The sequence below is a fragment of the Dioscorea cayenensis genome, unplaced genomic scaffold, assembly GCF_009730915.1.
Source record: "Dioscorea cayenensis subsp. rotundata cultivar TDr96_F1 unplaced genomic scaffold, TDr96_F1_v2_PseudoChromosome.rev07_lg8_w22 25.fasta BLBR01001105.1, whole genome shotgun sequence".
Lineage (NCBI taxonomy): Eukaryota > Viridiplantae > Streptophyta > Magnoliopsida > Dioscoreales > Dioscoreaceae > Dioscorea > Dioscorea cayenensis.
The window spans coordinates 8,668-29,048 of NW_024087496.1; the positions used below are offsets into that span (position 1 = coordinate 8,668).

The following is a 20,381-nucleotide window of genomic DNA, read 5'->3' on the forward strand; positions in this document are numbered from 1 at the left end:
AAAACGTTTATTTTTATGTCATTTCGGCATTAAACTCACTTTTGTACTAAAATTCGTTCAATAAAATAAAGAGACATGTGTTTGTCTATGAAGGAACGTCCGGCTCCATGTAGACCGGTCATGCACAGTTAAGCGTGCTTCCTGAGGCAAATACATTGGTCCCTCGTATAAAAACAAAAACAAAAACAAAAAAACAAAAAAACAAAAAAACGAAAAACCAAAAATCCTCATGCATGAAAACTAAAGCTTCTTTGATATTATTGCTCCAATCAAGGTCTTCATCGGGTGACCAAATTACCCTTGATTGCCTTGAAATTTTTGTCAAACCATAAATATATGTTTGTCTTCAATCTGAACGGTTGAAATTTGATTTGAAGATTACAAGATTTATTGAAGAGAGTAGAACTGTGGGTCATAATGCAGGACACCGCTTCTCTATGTTCAATGTTGATCAATGTGTTCGTCGGAAAGTGCCACAAATTCGGATCGGTCTGAAATTTTTTATGAAAACTCTAGCCTTGATAATGCTCAATGTGAACGGTTATGATTGAGCCTCAAGTCCATCAATTGTCAAAATAAAATCACAAATCAAGCATGAAATTCATTAATAATTGTCATTACACTATACTCAAATTCTAGCTTAAGATTAGATAGTCAAAATAATTTCAATCCTCTTGAAATATTTTCTATATGATCAAGACGTTCTGGTTTTTAATATGAACGGTGACGATTAAATTCTAAGTTCATATGACTATACTAGAAAATTTAGCAATTTAGAGTCAAAGTCTGCCTAAGCTCCTGCCCAGCTACCTCATTATCAAGTCAAGTATCACCATATCAAATCATATTCAATTTAAGTGAAAATTTTTACAATCATTTATAAGGTCCTTATCTCTAAAAGGAATGGTGGAGATTGGAATTTGAGCTCATTTGATTATCATAAAAAAAAAATTTGAGTTCATAGACCATGTTTGTTTAATTCCCTGTTCGCCTATGGTGCTATCAAGTGGATGAATGTCTTATAAAATCATCCCAAATTTGGCTAAAAATATTGACAAATACAAGGCCCTCATTCAAAATAAAAAGTTAATCATGATTTCAATTCCCCAAGTATTCTATTAAAAACAAAGAGGTACGAAAAAAAAAGAAAAAAACTCTAAGTCTTATTCAAATCAAATTGTTCATGATCGATGTTTTAAAATCAAATTGTTAAAGCATAAACAAACTAGAAAAGCAAACTAAGAAAACAAACTAGGAAAGCAAAGAAAGAAAAAAAGGGCACTTTAATGCCCAGTAAATTTCAACAATGATTCTTTTGCTTCCTCCAACTCATCAAGCCATTTAGTGAAAATGGCCATAAGAGGAGTGTCTAAGTTCTCTCCTTGATTCTCAGCAAGCTGCGTCTTGGCCTCATCCTTCGCAACTTGAAGATTCGCTTGTGTAGGCTCGGAGGCTTCAAGCAGATCCGTTGAATCCGCCATCTTTTCGCTCAAAGTCTTCATTGTGCCTTGAACCTCACAAAGTTCAGCCTGAAGTTGATGTTCCCTTTCAGCAAGTTTCTGATACTTCTCCTTGTTCGCACTTATGTCATTGGTCCAGTCTGTTCTGAGATTGTTAAGATGCTTAAGTGCCAAAGTTCTTTCGTGTACGCATGCTTTGGCTTATTGACTAAGGATGCAAGCTTGAACATTAGGATCCTCTGAGGCTTCTTTAGCATAGGATGCACATCGAGTGATCTTCGCTATGAAAGGCTCTAGATTGTTCAAATCAATGTTGAAAGGTTGAAAGAGTAATTTTGACTCCTTCACTTTGTTGATGATGTCTTGGTAGTTGTGATAGTTGAGGAACTTGATGTTGTTGATCATCTCGTCTCGCAGGCGTAAAACTACATTCGGTATATTCTTTGAAGCTACAAAAAGAATATACAAATAAATTTTGACTTTCGATAAAAGATAAAATAAAATAAAATAAAATAGAATGAAGACCTTGGACTTGTTTTGGCAAACTTGTAACCCCGACAACGGCATTAGAATCACCACTTTCTAATTCTTCGGTGGGAGTATGAATGTCCTTGGCAATTTCTTGGACGACTAAAAAAAAAAAAGATGGAGAAAATAACATATATATGTCATGACGGTACCCGCAAAAAGTAAATAAATAAATAATAAAATAAAACCTTCGTTCTGCATTGCTAAAGGTGTGGGGTTAACATTGACATTATCACTATCATGAGGTGTGCTCTCAATGTTAGCATTTTTGCTATCGGAAGACATACTCTCAACATGAGTATTCCCACCATCACGCTCCATTGAAGAGGGGGCATCTTTTATGAAACTTGCCGAGGGAGTTTGACCAAAGGATGAGACACTCTCATTCTCTTGGATTATTGGCGGGTTTTGTGGTAGCTCATTTTCCAAGGCAACTGGTGCATCCCCTAACATAAAGAAAATTTAAAATAAATAAGGGGCAAAAAGAAGAAAAAAGAAGGGAGAGAAAATGTTGAAGCAAGGTTGTTCCCCTCATTAAAATATAATACATGACTTCTCATGCATGGATACATGAATTAGATGGATGATGGATTTATACTACCATTATGTTTACATAAATGCTTGGTGGACCCCACCGTGGGTTTCATGCCATTCAAATGCATGATGCATGTTGGCTGTGTTACATGTGCATATGGTGCCTATTCATAGTTTTATTACAAAATATTTACCATGTTGAACCCCAAAGAAAGAGAATGTAAAAAAAAAATTAATTAAAAAAAAATTGAAAAAAAATGAATGATGAAAATGATGATGAGAAGAAAAAAAACAATGTTTGAAAAAAAAAGAGGGTCTTTGTTGCAAAATTTATGGAGAAATAAAAAATATTTAAGTTAGAGGGTTTAATTGCAAAAAAAAAACATGAAGAATATGAAAATATGGAAGTTTAAGGGTTACTTGCAAATATTGAAGAAGTGTGGAAAAAGGGAAAAGTTAGAGGGGTTAGTTGAGTGAAAATTATGAAAATATGTTAAAATATGAAAGTTAAAGGGTTTAATTGCAAGAAACTATGAAAAATAGGAAAACATGGAAGTTTGGGATTCATTTGCAAATTTTGATGAAATAAAAGAGGGTTAGAGGGCCTAGTGGCATAAATTTTTAAACTTTTAGAAATTCAAAGGGTTAATGTGCAAAAAATGACATAAGGACAATACCTTGTAGTGGAAGAGCCTCTTCAATCTCAATATTTTCCTCTACTTCAATGTTGTCTTCCATCCCAACATTGTCGCCAACTACAATGTTTTCTCCGACACCGACACTCAAATCTTGAACTTTTACTTGATCTAGATATAAGACATCATCAAGTTCATTAAAGATGCATAGGTAAAAAGATATTTCTTACCATGGGAGCTCATGTGCATCTCTAGATCTAATGTGGGAACATCATCAATTCTTGAAGGACTTTGAATAGCCCTAACATTGTCTAATGGGGTGTCATGAATTTGTATCCCTATATTGAAAATAGACTTTGAGTTAAAATTTGGACTTTGAGTCAAATAAAAGTATGAAGTTACAAAGTTTGACTTTGAGTCAAAATTTGGACTTTGAGTCAAATAAAAAGTGTGAAAATTTATAAAGTTTGACTTTGAATAAAATAAAAATAAAAAAATAACAAAATAAAATAAAATAAAAATTCAGAATTTAAAAAAATAAAAATAAAAATAACAAAATCGAAATAAAAATAATAAATAAATAAAATAAAATCAGATTTTTGTTTAAAAAAAATCGTTGGAAATTTTTTTTAAAAAAAAATTAAATTTGAAAAAAAAAATTTTAAAGAAAAAGAAAAGGGAGTAAAAGAAAAGGAAAAAAATCCTGGGGATTTATGAAAAAATTTTGTGAATGAAAAGGAGTAAAGGAAGAAAGTTGATTTTTCTTTAAAAAAAATATATATATGTATATAATAATAGAAAAAATGAATAAACAAATAAGCAAATAGGTAAAGTTGACATACCTCCAGTCCTTAGCCGCTTTGATGGGATTACTGGGTCAGCAGTGGGATCAGTGTCATCAATGAATATGCTTTCATTGATAAATCTGTGACCCTTCGAAGATTGCCCTTGCTCCCTATTAATGGTTCTCTTGTCTCTGAAGTCATCTTGGATCAACAATGAATGCTTCTGTTGAAATAAAGCTTCAACAGTCCTCAACCATTTCTGTGCATAAACAAGTATAAGTCTCCCTTCTCTGTCATGCACAGGAATGTAGAATGAGCTAGACGTCTTCTGGCGGGAAAGATGAAGCCAGTACCCCACGAGAATCCCAAGAGAAGAAGCCCTCCTAGGAACATCAATGTATGCCGGAGTATGTTGGTCATATCCAAATTGGCGCCCAAATCGGTGTGGATTATAAGGTTCTGCAAAAAGATCTCTTGAACACCGAAGTGGAAGAACTCCACAACGAAGATTTATCACGTATTCCGTGGTATATGAATCTAATACGTTGGGTCCAGTCGGGTATCTGGAATCTCGAACTACCTCGTCATTATGATACATGAACAAGAAAGGGCGAGATATGAAATTGTTTTCATGTCGGATAAAGTTCCTCACATATATAGGACTGACAAACGGAGTTGCGCTGGAATTCATAAATTGCAGCATCATCGGTATGCTTAGCAACCCTGGGATACTCGAGGTATTCTCATCTATTTTACTCTTGAGATATATACTTCGGAAATAATAACCCGCCCAAGCATACAAGAAATGAGCAGGGAACATTGTGGCGGAGAATCCGGGTCCTCTTCTGTGTTTAGCCATGGCATTTAAGCCCAGATATAAGCGCGCTAGAACTGCAGCGGCAAAAGCTACTTTCCTCCCATGCGCGATGTTGCATGCCATCATAAACACTCCTGGTCTAATTACATCACGATCACCTGGCATAATAAAAAAACAAATCCAGAGTGCTATAAAAGCAACTAAATCTGCTTTGAAAACAAGTTTTGGAGGGGGATTAGACGCCGATCTATAACGGGAGCTATGTCTTGATCTCTTGAAGAACTCCACCCAATCCTCAAAGAATACATCTCCATCGACGCTTTGTCTTGAGAGCCATTGAAAGGCGTCGAAAAGATTTCTTAAAATAGAAAGTTCAGGGTCATATCTTCGGCAAATTGTGTCATTAGGAGGTATGACTTCATCATAGATGTCTCTGGCGATTGGAAGTCCTCCCAATTCCTTGATGTCCCATAATGAAATTCCAACTTCTCCGTGCAAGAAGTGGAAAGTGTTAGTATCGGGACACCATAGTTCTACTAGCGCTTTATAAAAGTTTATGTCAAAATCATAGCGACCGACTAAAGCCACAATCCCGCTCATCAATTCTGTTTCAGATAGCTCGTTGGAGTAGTTATTGACTATGAATTTGGCCCACTCTGCATAATATGGAAGATCGATTAAACTATTTTGGATAGGCTCCCTACCCCTCCATCCCGGGCGATGATTGATGATCCTAGATCCAAGGGTTTCGAATGTCTTCAAATCTTTCACTTCTCCTTCAGGTTTCAAGCAAATTGCATCAGTTAGGCCGTCTTCAAACCAACGGTTTGTGGACAATTTGGCAATAGCCATGCGATTTGGATAGCTCTTCACCCACTCTGATTGTTCTCTTCCTTCATATATGACTGCGGGTTCGGCTTCAGAATCAAACATAGGAGTGTGGCGCATGAAGGTTTGACCTTGGGGAACCTCATTGTAATTTTGGTTCATATTCCAAAGAGGTTGAGATGTATTGGCCATAACAAAAGAAAAGATTAGGGATTCCTACTCTTCTCACTCAAGCTCACTAAAGAGAATTTCGTGAGACAAGTAGGAAGGGGGCATTTGTTATGTATAAATAATATAATGCATGTCCTAATAAAACTCAATGTCCTAATGGAAACAAAATTCCAATTTAATTTAAATTCTAATATATCCTGATCATAGATATATTTAGAATTAAATTTAAATGTCCTAATCTTAATCTTAATTGATTATTTGGTTGTCTTGGACTAGGATGCAAATTCCAAGTTAAATACAAAATACAAATTACAAAGTTGCCCTTGAGAACATATCTCAAGGCATAAAAAAATTATTATTATTACAAGATTACCCCTGAGAACCCCTATCTTGAGGCAATCTCAAATCTTACACTACAAGAAAATAACAGTTTACCCATGAAATATTACCCACGGACACATTCCCTGGGAAATTACACAGGAAATACTCACAAAATAGCTAGGAAGTAGTAAAATCAAGATATATTAGAATTACCCAGGGAATAAACACGGATTTACCTACGGCCTTACCCAGGGATGTATACGCCGTAGGTAAGACGTGGGTAAATATCGCGGGTGGTTCCCGCCTCAAAAATACCTTCGGATTACCTAAAAAAATTTTATGTGTGTAAAAGTTCTGTGGGTAATCCGTGGGTAAATTATATTCACCCACTGGATTACCTAGGGAAAGTTGTTTGTGTGTACTCGATGTTGTGGGTAATCCGTGGGTGAGCAGGGTGCATATAATTTACCCCACGATTACCCGAGGGGACAGCTTTGTTTGTGGGTACTATTATTGTGGGTAATTCGTGGGTAAACATAGTGTATATAATTTACCCATGGATTACCCAGGGATAGTTTTTTGCGGATATTGTTGTTGTGGGTAATTCGTGGGTAATTTAAATGTTGAATTTGACTCTATGATGTCACCCTCAAAATGCCCGAACATATTATTTATGTGTAACATGTGCATGGGGGATCCATGGGTATTTAGAGATATAAATTTTGGTCCAAAATATACCTAGGAATTACTTAGAGAAAATGCCATCAGTAAATAGATTGTGGGTAATCCCTAAGTGATGTTTGTCCAAAACATTAATAATCTCTAATTAATTATAATGAAAATTTGAAATTATTTAATAATTAATAAATACTAATAGAGTTAATAAAAAAATGGATATGTCCATTTAGGTGTTATCAGATCGGATTCCTTATTATCCATCCAGATCTAAAAAATCTAGTTGGATTAAGATTGGATTGAATCATCTCATGTGTTTTGATATAATTATGGAGTGTGAGGTGTCAAAACCAAGGTTATTAGACCCGGACCGGCCCGGCTGGTTCAACCGGAAAAATCAGAAACCGCCCATGTGGTCCGCTAGGGTATACCGCATTGAACCAGGTATGAAAAAACCCGGTGTTAACCCGCTGACCCGGGTGGTTCAACCGGGAACCGGTTGACCTGGCGGGGTCAATCGGGTCACAATGTTTAATTTTTTAAAATATTTAATAATTTATTATTATTTTCTCATTAGAAACCACAAAATTGTGTATATTTATTTATATTAATTTATTATATATATAATCAATAAATAGAATTACAATATATATATAATAAAAAAATACCAACAAAAAAATTAACATTTAAAAAAATAAAATCTATTAATATGTTATGAAAAATACTTTCTAAAAAAATTTAATTTATTAAAAAAATAAAAACAATAAATGAGTGTAATTTTTATTATAAAATATAAAAATAAAGTATTCTAATTAAATAAAAAAATATAATAAAAATTTAAAACAAAAATAAAAAAACTCAATTGAGATATAAAAAAATTAGTGAATTAAATTTCTTATCTATTTTTAACAAAATCAACCAATAAACAAACAAATAAATAAATAAATAACACTCGTGAGAAGTTTGATAATTATATATTTTTTTCCGGTTAAATTTTTAAAAACATAGTTTTTTAATTATTTAATATATCTTTTTATGATTATTTTTAAAACAACAATAATAAATATTGATTAATTATTTTATATGTTAACATGATAAATAATAAGGGGTTTTAATTAAGAAAAAGTAAATAATTTCTTAATTATTAAATTGAAAATATTAAATATAAATTTTTTAAAATTAAAGTGTGAACAAACCTACACCCAATCCCGTAATGCCACGTGGAAGGAACTGTTTACTAAAATTGTTCCTGCAAGGCGGGAGAACTTATCCAATGAAAAGGCTTATATTTTCGATTGAAACTCCAAAATTCAAAGCCCTGATTTTTTCCCCAAATTCTCCCATCCAAGAGAATCAGCCTTTCTCCGTCCTTGATTTGAGCGATCCACAACTCACCGCAACTGCACTTCTCTTCAGGCCGTTGATCTCCTTCTCCATCTCAGGATCAATTTTTGAAGGTGCATCTTCCTTTCCCCTGCTATGTATTCTTGGTTATTTCTATGTTGCCTGAGATCTTATGTGTTTTGATTCAAGTTATTGATTAGCAATTTCCCCAAGATTTAGGGTTTTATTTGATTTAGGTATGCTTTTAGTCGCATGGATTTGTTTCTAAGTTCTTGATTGCTGGTTTTGCAAGAGTTAGGTATGCTTTTAGTCTCATGGATTTGTCTCATTGTTTGGTTATTTGCTCTTTGATTCTGTTCTTCATTGTTGGATTATTGAATGTTTTGGTTTCTTTTGAGTTTTTTTTAGCTTTTTCTTAGTTCAAGGTGACATCTGATATTGGGATTGTGATCTTGGTTATGTATTTGTTGTTATTAATTAATTAATGATAGGTTTGCTTATAGTTTTAAATGTTGAAATAGTAATAATATTTGGATATTTTAACAGCAGAATTAGCAGAGCATGCATGGTGTTTTACTGGCAATGCATTGTACCCTCTCTCTCTCTCTCTCTCTCTCTGGTTAAGTGTTACAATAATCAATTGCTTTGTCATTAAACAAAGGGAATTGATTGATTAATTAAATAATTAATGGGATTCTTTAGTTCTTCTCGCCTCCCAATGTTTCCATAGATTGGTAATACTTCAGGTCTACGCATTTTTTTTCTTATGGAAGAATTAATAAATAATAATACAATGATGCTTTATTTTTTGGGGGTTTAAATTATTTGAGGGCCATGTGTAATCCAAATGAATCTTTTTTATAAGGCATGGCAAGTATTGGATTGGTGATCAAGTGGGCCTTTAAGAGACAAATGTTTGAATCCAAACACATAAGCAACAATATTAATCAAAAGTTGGCACCACATGAGATTAAAGAAACTAAATAAGGCCTAAATTTTCAATAGTTATCATTTACAACTTGCAAATTAGTGTGTACGTGTGTGTGATCCTTCACATGAGAACCACTTTGATCAATTACTATTTACTTTTAGATATAAATTTTCTATTTCCATTTAAATAATATGAATAATAGATTTATATATTTAAGTTATTGCTGGCATGCATTGTTGTAGCAAGCCTTTTTCCTTGAAAGATGAAAGAATGTTATTTGATGGATGTTTTTCATTTAATGCTATTTGATGGATGTTTCGTTCAATAAATCTCATGCAAACCTTTGACAGGGTGCTTTTGGGGAAAATGCCCTATTTGGATTTGGATTAACAAGAGTCATTGCTTGGATTTGGAGTGGTATAATTACTTTCCATTTCTGTAATTTTTCATTGTCTTTCTAATGATTTTTTTTAAAAAAAAACCATCATCTTGTGATTTTTTTAGCCTTGCTTTCATTCTCTTTCTTAGAATTCTTAGTCCGAGTAATGAGCAAATAAATACTTGTAATTAAAAAGCTTTTTACTCCAATTTTTGTTTATATGTTGTTTTCTCCTCGTTTGGCTTGATTATTCAATCTTATTTTTCTCTTTTTATAGCTTCGTGGAACACTTTTTGCTTCCTTTGGGGTTTTACTTGGAGATCACTATAGTCTATCCTTTTGCGAGGATCCGATCGATTGGAAGCGCAAGTATGCCCACTCCATCTTTTCCTTAATTTTTTAGATTCTTGTTAGGGTTTTTTGGTGCTTTGTTTGATGTGTTTGGTGTTCTAAGTATGGAAAGTAGAAGGCTTTAGCGGAGCCTTCTAAATGGTTTGTACTGTCCTTCTTAAATTATTTTTTTTAATTTATTTTGTGTTGATGGGTTTGGGTGATTATTATTTGACAGTGGCTGTAATTTATATATTTTGTTTTACATTTATTATGTGATTATTAGTTTCAAGGCATCTCTCATTCTCATGCAAATTGTTTGTTCGTGATATCATATAGCATGTCAACAATGTCATTGAGTCAATATTATTTGATTTATTTATTTATTTCTATATTTTGCTTGTAAATGCTTGTGGTTATTATTAAAAATAGCCCAGGTGTGGAGATACCAATTCGACTTTTGAGCACACTATAATTGCATTCATCTCACGATATACTTAATTCCTTGTTTCCTGTGTGCTAGCCTATAATTTTTGTCATTTTTTTGGTGAGGAATAGTTGGATATCATACTGCAAGTAATTTGTTTACTTTGTTATTATGAACCTTTAATGAAGAATGTGCATTTGAATCATCCAAAAGCTACTACTTTTGCTGTTTAATTATTGCTCTGGGACCGTTTTGTCTAACTTCAATTAGTCCACTTAAAGAATTTCAATAATTTTCAATGATAATAATAAGCAAGTGCATTTTGAAGGTTTAACTTTTTTTCTACCAAATAGCATTTGCTGATAATAGTTATAATAAACAATAATAACTAAAGTAATAATTTGCTTGTGCTATGCTTCAAAATGCAAACCTTAATAAATATTTCAAAAATTGTGATGCATCACTGATGATATTTTCTATTGTGTATTTTATAATAATTTTATTTTTGGTTTAATTTCAAGCCTTCTGCCAAATATCTAACATGGGTTTTGTTTTATTAAAAAAAGGAAACATAGTATCAAAATGAGCATCATATTCTCATGTTAATCCCATTGAACCTGAGTTATTCATTAAATACAATTTTCTTTGTGTTGGTCCATGTGGAAATATCTATTCTAGTATTGACAATCTATGATTTATAAGGCTATGAAATTGAATTTTTTAATTGCTTCTATGTTATTATTTTTGGGTATATTATATATATATATATTTAATTTAATTTAATTTATTTATTTATTTTTTTTTTTTTGGTTTTGTAGTTAGAGATTAGTTTGAAAGAACAAGCTTGTGAGTTGCTAGACACAAGTGAACGCACACGTAAGTACCACATTACATGCTAACTAGGTTGTATGTAATATATATATATATATAAATATATATATGTGTGTGTGTACTTCGTTTATGATGAAGAATGTTAATTGAGGCTTGCATAACTAAATTTTTGTTACATTCATGATTAGAAGGTTGATTAAGTTAAAACATAATGTATCAAAATTGCAATCTTTTAGTTAATCTCATTACTTGTTTTTGGTGTGATGCTTATTTTTGGCACATCATGTTGTTATGTTTTATATCTCTCTCTTATTTGTGTCACATCATCATTTAATTAATGTTATGGTTTTTAGAATTTTAGACCCATTACTATAATAAACGACATACGCATGTGTCATAATTGTTATTGTACATCGTAACACTTTTTGCATATTCTTTATTACATTTTACATTCATGTGGGCAATCACACATATCTATATTGTGTCTATATTCTTTAAAGATTGAAATAAGGGCTATTTAATTTGCCACTAACAATTATTAGGAAGGAAATGTCCAATGTTATATATCTTTCCATGATATTTGTTAGTTATTATTTTTACCCTACATTCCTCCATATTGACAAATATAGGACATTAAAAAATTTAATATTACATTTTAAATTGTATTGTTTTTACAGATTACTATTATCTATTGAAGAATAAAATAAGGATTGGACGGGAATGGATGTATAATAGACTTATAGATGGACGTAAGTCTATTAATCCTGAATTTTTAGTTGGAGTTGAGTCATTTATTGAATATGCTTGTCAACAACCAACATTTATGGATCGTGATAAAATAAGATGCCCTTGTTGTAAATGTCAAAACAGAAGGTTTCTCTTAGTAGATGACGTCAAGTTACATCTTACTAGGAATGGATTTATTAAAGATTACTATGAGTGGGTTTGCCATGGGGAGCCCTTACATATTGCAAACTCCTTGCGAACACAATACAATTCAGCTTTTATGGAAGAAGCAGAAGGATCAAATCCATATCGTAATATGGTTATAGATGTGATTGGTCCAGATTTTGACCCACATTTTGGTGTAGATGAGGAGGAAACCCCTGATTTGAAGACTCAAAGATTATATGACATGCTTCATAAGGCTAATGAACCATTGTGGGAAGGTTGTTCCCAAGCATTCATAGCTATCCGTCTGCTAGATTGTTGAATATTAAGTCCGAATTTCATATGTCGTAGAAGTGTTATGATGCAATATTGCAATTTATGAATGAAGTACTAGCCAATTGATAATAAATTAGTTGATAGACTTTTTTATGAAAACAAAGAAGTTTGCTACGGATTTAGGTCTTCCATGTGAGAAAATTCATTGTTGCATTAATGGATGTATGTTATAATCGGGGAGGATAGTCATAGAAGAAGTTGCAAGTTTTGTGATCAACCCTCGATATGTATAGACCAGAGAATCTATAAGAGGAAAGATAAATATACCCACGACCATAAAGATGTATTACTTTCCTCTTACACCTAGATTACAAAGGTTGTATGCTCGTGAGTTACGAGCTAAGTACATGAGGTGGCATGATGAATATGATCAAAAGGATGGCATCATATGCCATCCATCCGATGTGAGGGCATGGAAGCATTTTTGATCGACAAATCCATCTTTGCATCGTGAGGCTCAAAATGTAAGATCAGAGGCTATGCTGGATGGGTTTCTACTCATTTGGACAGTCTGGTAAGTGACATTCTTGTTAGCCCGCTATTGTTAGCACCATATAATTTGCTACCATGGATGTGTATGAAAGAGCCTTATATGTTTTTAACTCATATTGTTCCTCGGGGTCCAAGAAATCCTAAAAAGAAGTTAGATGTGTACTTACAACCTTTGATAGCGAATTAAATGATCTTTTGAATGTTAGGGTACTCACATATGATGCTTCCAAGAAGCATAATTTTTCATATGAGGGTCAGACTTATGTGGGACCATTAGTGATTTTTCCAAAGATATGGAATGTTATCCGGATGGAGTATATGCAGTAAAAAGCATGCCCATATTGTATGGAGAAATCAAAGGCTTTTAGCCTACTGAATGGGGGAAAGGTTTCATGGTTTGATTGCCACCGTCAATTTCTATCCAAACATCATATATTTAGAAGAAACAAAAATAACTTCATAAAGAATAGAATTGAGGAGTCTCCACCTCCATTGATGCTGATGGGAAAGAGCTTCTAACACAAATATAGAATTTGAAATTGAGGAAATTAACGTAAGTCGGGCCGAACAATGGAATGCTCCAATTTCAGCGTGACTTCGTGGTTGGAACACAAAAACGTAGTATATTTTGGGATTTGCCATATTGGAGTACTAATCTTATTCGTCATAATCTTGATGTTATGCATATTGAGAAAAATGTTTTTGAGAATGTGTTTGATACAGTGATGGATGTTGAAGGAAAAACAAAAGATAATGCAAAGGCAAGGGAGGACATAAAAATTTATTGCAAGCGCAAGGAGTTGGAGAAAAATGAATCAACTGGAAAGTATCCCAAAGCTTGTTATAGCTTGGGCAAAGAAGAAAAAGGTTGTGTGGTGATTGCGACAAAAACTTAAGTTTCCTGATGGGTATGTCTCTAATATGGCAAGGTGTGTAGACATGCAAAAGTACAAGCTTTTTGGAATGAAAAGCCATGATTGTCATGTATTTATGCAGCGGTTAATTCCAATTGCTTTTCGTGAATTATTGCCGATGTCAGTATGGAAAGCATTAACTGAGTTGAGCTTGTTTTTTAGAGACCTTACATGCACCATGATTATAGTGGAAGACATGATTAGACTTCAAGAAAACATTCCAGTAATTTTGTGCAAATTGGAGAGAGTATTTCTACCTAGTTTTTTTGATTATATGGAACATCTCCCGATTCACTTACCTTATGAAGCAAGAGTTGAGGGCCAGTCTCAATATCGATGGATGTATCCTTTCGAAAGGTATACAAAAAGTTTAAATTTGACATTGAGATTTAAAGTAATGTTAATTTATAATTACCACAAAAATATATTTTTCTATGACTTAGGTTCTCTGTGCAATTGAAATTGAAAGTAACTAACAAAGCTAGAGTTGAAGGTTCAATTTGTAATGCATACTTGGTTGAAGAAGCATCAATATTTTGTTCTCATTATTTTGAGCCTCATGTTAACACAAAAACAAGAAAAGTGCCTCGTAATGATGATGGAGGTGAGATGAATCATGGAAAGAAATCTTTCTATATTCACTTATCCTCGGTCGATCATATGACTGAGCAAAAATCAAGATGGTTAACTCGATGAAGAATCACCATGCCGTAAGAACTTATGTTTTATTAAATTGTGATGAGATTCAACATTATATCAAGTAAGTTTATTATTAATCATCCAAAAATTAATTCCATTACACTCATTCTTATTAACAAACTTTTCATGGTTGAAGGATATTTGTGGGAAGAGTTAATGGCAAATGTACCCTGATATGATTGATATGCAAGTTGACATTAAGCCTCGAGACCGAATTTGCTACAATTGGTTTAGATCTTATGTAAGTGTTATCAATCATATACACCCTTTTATTATTTTTATTTTGGTGGGATATTAATTTTTGGGTTTATTTAATGAGGCATATGATTCAAATAATGCCACCAGCCAAATCATGAAGGATATTGCTTTAGGACCTTTGAGAAATGTGATTACTTATCCGATATATTTTTTAAATGGGTTTAAATTCCACTACAAGTGATCACACCGCAGTGAAGATCGACCGTTAATAGTGGAGGTGCAAAAAGGTCTCTAATTACGTGAGCTATCAAGTGATTTTTATGACACTTTAAACTAAATTATTCAATTAGAATATCCAAAGACTTCCAATTAAAAAGTTGTGCTTTTTAAATGTGATTGGTTTGATCCAACTCCAAATATCGGGATGAAAGTTCACAAAGACTACAATCTTGTCGATATCAACCATAGAAAAAGGTTTAATAAGTACGAGCCTTTCATTTTTGACTGAAACAAGCATCACAAGTATACTATGCATCAGTATCCAGTCATGAAGCGTGACAAGGTTGATCGGTGGGTCATGTGTAGAATCAAACCCTAGATCACTTATCAATGTTCCCACAAATGATTTACCCTTCCAAGATGATGATGTTGAGGAGCATTTAATTGATATAATTGATGATACAATAACACATTTAAATGACTCAAATGGTGTATTTGTGGATGTAGATGATGGACATGATGTTAATTTAGAAGGTGTAGATGAACATGATTTTGAAGCAACAGATGTGGAAGATGATGAAGATGAAAACATGTCTAATGATATTGATTATTAGTGTTGTAATGTACTAAACAATTGTTTAATATCATGGAGCACTTTTATTTTATGTTGTGTGTAATTATTATGCTTTTGTATTGTTTTCTTTGGAATTATTTATTTATTGTTCTAATTATAATGTGTATATGTTTTTTTTTCATACTTGTGTGTTATCATGTTTTTGACATGAATATTAATAGAGATGCCTAGAGGTAAGGGAAGGACTAGGCTATATAGAGGAGGAAGCTCAAGTGGAAGGAGTACCAATCCCACCGATCAAGAGAACTTAACGAATATAGTTGAAAATGTCAATCGTGATAAATGATACCGTAAAATGAGGGCCACTAATTATAGAGTTGCATCTCATGATGTTGCAAATGAGGTCCCAAATACTATTATTTCAAAGCACTTATATCCGAAGGTAGTAATAACACACAACATCCCACTTGTAGATGGAGATAGACATCGCATCAATATTATTAATGGATTGTAAGTATTCATATATAAATACTTGATTATATATTATTATATATTATTTCATTTGCATATTTAAACTTGTAACAGGTTAGAACCCTCTAGCAAATGCTCAAGGGTGATAACAAAGGTGTTCAAGCAGAAGGTAGATACCGAGGGTTACACATGGAAGACACTTTCACAAACTACAAAAGACTTTTATTTTGAGGAGTTTAGGGTATTATCATTTTGAATTTAAGTTAATTATTTGCATTTTTCTAATAATTGATTATTTTTTTATTGATAATTTATTATTTTTTAGAAGCATTGTATGTGGGATTCTTCCATGGAGACACAAGTGAAGATGGCATGGGCTGTAAAAGCTTTACAACGATATAGTGATTTTTTGAGGGACATAAGAAATTCTGACGAAAAACCAGAATATATATCAGAAGATGATTGGAGACATTGGAAAGTTGCTTGGGACACTCCTAACTATAAAATGAAAAGAGAAAAAAATTCAAAAAATCGACGGAGTGTTGCAGGGCCCGCATCCCATACAAGAGGATCAATATCCCATGTTGAGCATGGGAAGAGGCTTGTAAGTATAAATTGAATTTAATTGAGTGTTTAATGAGTTTGTGTTTGTTTTAAAATAAATAGATTTTTTTTCATTTTGAATAGGATTGTAATTTTTACAATATACCTATGATTTATGTACATGTTGTATTGATTTATGGTTCTTATGGCATATATATATATATATATATATATATATTGCATACATGCTTAACAGGCTTGTTATTGTTGATACATTGACTAATATATTTTGTTTATATATTTTTTTTAATATTTGTCACGTTCCATATGTTTGAATGATAATTAAATTGGCATGGCTAAAGTTTATCGATTTTTTTATAGGCATCTTCATTGGGTCGAATGCCTACACCACATGAGTTATTTCTTTTTACTCATACAAAGAAGCATGATGGGAAAACTTTTGTTGATGAAAGGTCTAAATCACTTAATGTAAGTTTTAAAGCTTTTAAATCAATATATTTTATTTATTTTAACTTTCAATGATTTATTCGTAGTCATTACAATTTTTTTTTGTTATAATTATAGGATAAAGTGGTGAGTTTGAGAGAGGCTCAGGGAAATTCTGGATCTGAAAATGATGCTTCTCAGCCAATAGATGAGGTGGCACTTTTTTACCAAGCAGCTGGTGGTGAGAAGAAGAAAAAGGTGTATGGCCTTGGATCTCAGTCATCATCTTATTATTGGAGCGGAAATACAAATGGAAACAAATCAACTACAAGTTCTTCTGAAACACAAAATCAAGAGTTTCAAAATGAGTTAACAATGATGCACAAGAAGCTTGAGACACAAGATAATGTGATAACTGATTTGAGAAGAACAATACAAATGTTATGCAACCACATCGGTATGCCTCCTCCACTCGGATTTCAAAATACTAGTAATAGTCAACTTGGAGAACATGAAGGCACAAGAGATGGAGATGATAATGATGATCATGGAGTTAGTTAAATATTTTATGCTTGACTTACTAGTTTATTTGGGTTGCATGGAGTAAAAGATACTTATGTTGTGTTACTTTTTTGTTAATGTGATATACTTACGTAGTGTTACTTTTGATTCATTTTCTACTTCTAAATACTTATATTGTATTACTTGTTGTTTTTTTGATGTGAGAGATTGTTATCTTTTTAAAAATATTTGAATTTGTGATTGGATTATTAGGTTCAATGAAATACCCTATGAAATACTCGGGGATACCCAACAATTGGATATTATTAACGGAAATTTACCCTGGGGATTACCCGAGGATTGCTTATTTTTAATAAGATATTTACCCGGGGATTACCCGGGATGCTTATTTTTCAATAAGGTATTTACCGGGGACTACCCAGGAATTGCTTATTTTAGCGTGAGAGTTACCCAGGCATTACCCACGGTTTTTTTTAAATAGAGAAATGCACCCAGGGATTGCCCAGGGATTACCCAACAAATATAACAATATTTCCCAGGGATTACTGATGCATGATTTACTGGGTAAAGTTTTACAAAATTTACCTAGCGATTACCCAAGACCTATCCGTGGGTAAGTCCTGGTTTTTATCCCATTCTAGGAGTTACTCGCCCAGGAATATATACTATTTACCCAGGGCTTGTTTGTGGGTAATTTATGGTCTTTTATTAAGCCCAAGAATTATTTACCCAGGGATATAAATTATTTACCCAGGGTTTTATCTGTGGGTAATTTACCCAGGGATGTGAAAGTCTGTGGGTAATGTTTTACCCTCGAGGCCATTAGTTGTGAACTAGGATCCGTGGGTAATCCCTGGGTAAATATGTTTACCCAGAGATTTTCATAGTTTTAACCATGAAATAGTCCGTGGGTAAATTATTATTTTCTTGTAGTGTTAGGATAGCCCAAACACACATCTCGAGGCAATCCTAAATTTTATGAGGCATGAGAACGGATCTCGAGGCAATGGGAGAAATGCAAATCCTGAAGCACTGAGTACGTATCTCGAGGTAGAGTGAATTTTTTTTAATAATAATAGTAAAATAAATAATGAATACTGAGTACGTATCTCGAGGTAGAGTAAATTTTTTTAATAAAATGCGAATAATAAAATAATAAATAAAAATAATAATAATAAATAAAAAAAATTCGAAATTTAAATTTAAAAAAAGAAAAAAATAATAATAATAAAAAATTCGAAATTTAAATTTTTTTAATTTTTTTAAAAAAATAATAATAGAAAAAAATTCGAAATTTAAATTTTTTTAAATTTGAAATTATAATTCAAAAATTAAATTTAAAAAAATAATAATAATAATAATAATAAAATAAAAATAAAAAAATAAATAAATAAAAAAATAAAAATAAAAATAAAAAAAGAACCCGATCTTACTCGCTTCGCTATGATCTGACGGGAAGTTAGGATGGGGGGTTTTTTGTGGAAAAATTTTTTACGAAAAAATATATAATATATATAATAAAAAGAAAATTAATTAAAATAATAATAATAATAAATAAGTAAAATAATAATAATAATAATAAATAATAATAAATTTTTTTAAAAAAAATGTATATATATTTTAACAATAAAAATTTTAGAAAATAAATAAATTTTTTTAAAAATAATAAAATAAAATAAAATAAATTAAAATTAAAAAAAAATTATTATTAAAAAAAAATTAAAAATTAAAAAAAAATTATCCTCACTCCTTTGTTGTGATTTGACAGAGGGGGTTGGTGGAAAAAGATAAGATCCGTTTTTTTTTTCTTTTAAAAGGTGGTTGAAGAATTGAGAAGAATGGAGAAGAATTGAGAAGAACGGAGAAAGAAAGAAGAAAAAAAGAAAAAAAAAGAAGGTTTTCTTCCCGTCCCCATACTATATATATATATATATAATATATAAAAAAAAATAGAAAAGGATTTCCATCGCTGCTGCCGCCTCTCATCATTGCTGTTGCTGTTGTTGCCCGCCGTGTCCATCGTTGATGCCGCCGGCGTGATCGAACGGCTGAGATAATGCCGTTGATCATGCCGGACGTTGACCGCCGCCACCTGCTAATCGCCGTTGATGCAGTGTTTCTGTCGCCATGTTCAAGTTGATCCCGCCGGCCTGATCGAACGGCTGAGATAATGCCGTCGAACATGTCAGATGTTGATCGGTCCCACCGCCGATGCTTGCTCACCGTCACCCCCCTTCTTTCTCTCTTCGCCCCTTTTTGCAAAACCCTAGCCGAGGACACCCCAGAACCTTTGGTCAAACCCTAATCGGTGATCTACGGTTTTGAATGATGGGTGAAGCCAAAGAGAACAATGACTATGAGGAGGAACTCCTAAACTATGAAGAATAAGGCGAGAAGGCCCCGAACTCGTCTGCAGCCAAGGCTGGCGGCGAGACCGCCAAGAAGGGAACAGAGCCGCAGCCGAAGCAGAGGAAGGTATGAGCGAGACAGGTACCATGACAAGGAAAAGGACCATTACCGTCGGAGCAGGAGTCGCAGTATTAGTCCTGATCGTGGAAGAGGTTGTGATAGAAGAAGGTATTCCGATGAACGAAAGAGCAGGAGCCGCTCATTTGACAGTGCATCACCTTCTCGACGTAGCTACAGCCCTAAGAGAAGTGCATCTCCACGTCGGATACCTTCTCGTGATGCAAGTGATGACAAATACAACAATGAAAAAAAATCTCCACGTTCTCAAAGTGCATCACCCAAAGGTCGTGATGACTCTCGAAGTCCTTCCCCACGCAATTCTGCTGAGGATTGATGAAAATATGCAGCAGATAAAGCCAAACCAGCAATTGTAAGATTTATGGAAGTAAAACTATGGTTTTGATGGCAATGGACTTTTTTTCAAGTTCTGTTCGAGAGTGAGTAGCTGATTAATGGCTGATTAGCAAGATGTTTGCAAATGGATGCTGTCTTGCTGATAAAGCTGTGTAGCTGCTGCTGATTATAATTTTGATGATATTGATGGTGAATGATGATGATGATGATTGATGATGTTCATGATGATGTTCATGATGATGATTCATGAGATGAT

General features: G+C 33.0%; 1 protein-coding gene across 1 annotated transcript; it reads left to right on the top strand.

The window, feature by feature from the left end:
* Positions 1–19,679: 19,679 nt before the first annotated feature.
* Positions 19,680–20,105, top strand: LOC120255606 (serine/arginine-rich splicing factor SC35-like). Its single transcript, XM_039263401.1, has one exon. It carries the CDS (start codon positions 19,680–19,682, stop codon positions 20,103–20,105), a length of 426 nt encoding a protein of 141 aa, XP_039119335.1.
* Positions 20,106–20,381: the final 276 nt, after the last annotated feature.

Bases quoted from the DNA above. Each gene is read 5' to 3' on its own strand.
- LOC120255606 (XM_039263401.1), top strand. From the start codon at position 19,680: ATGAAGAATAAGGCGAGAAGGCCCCGAACTCGTCTGCAGCCAAGGCTG.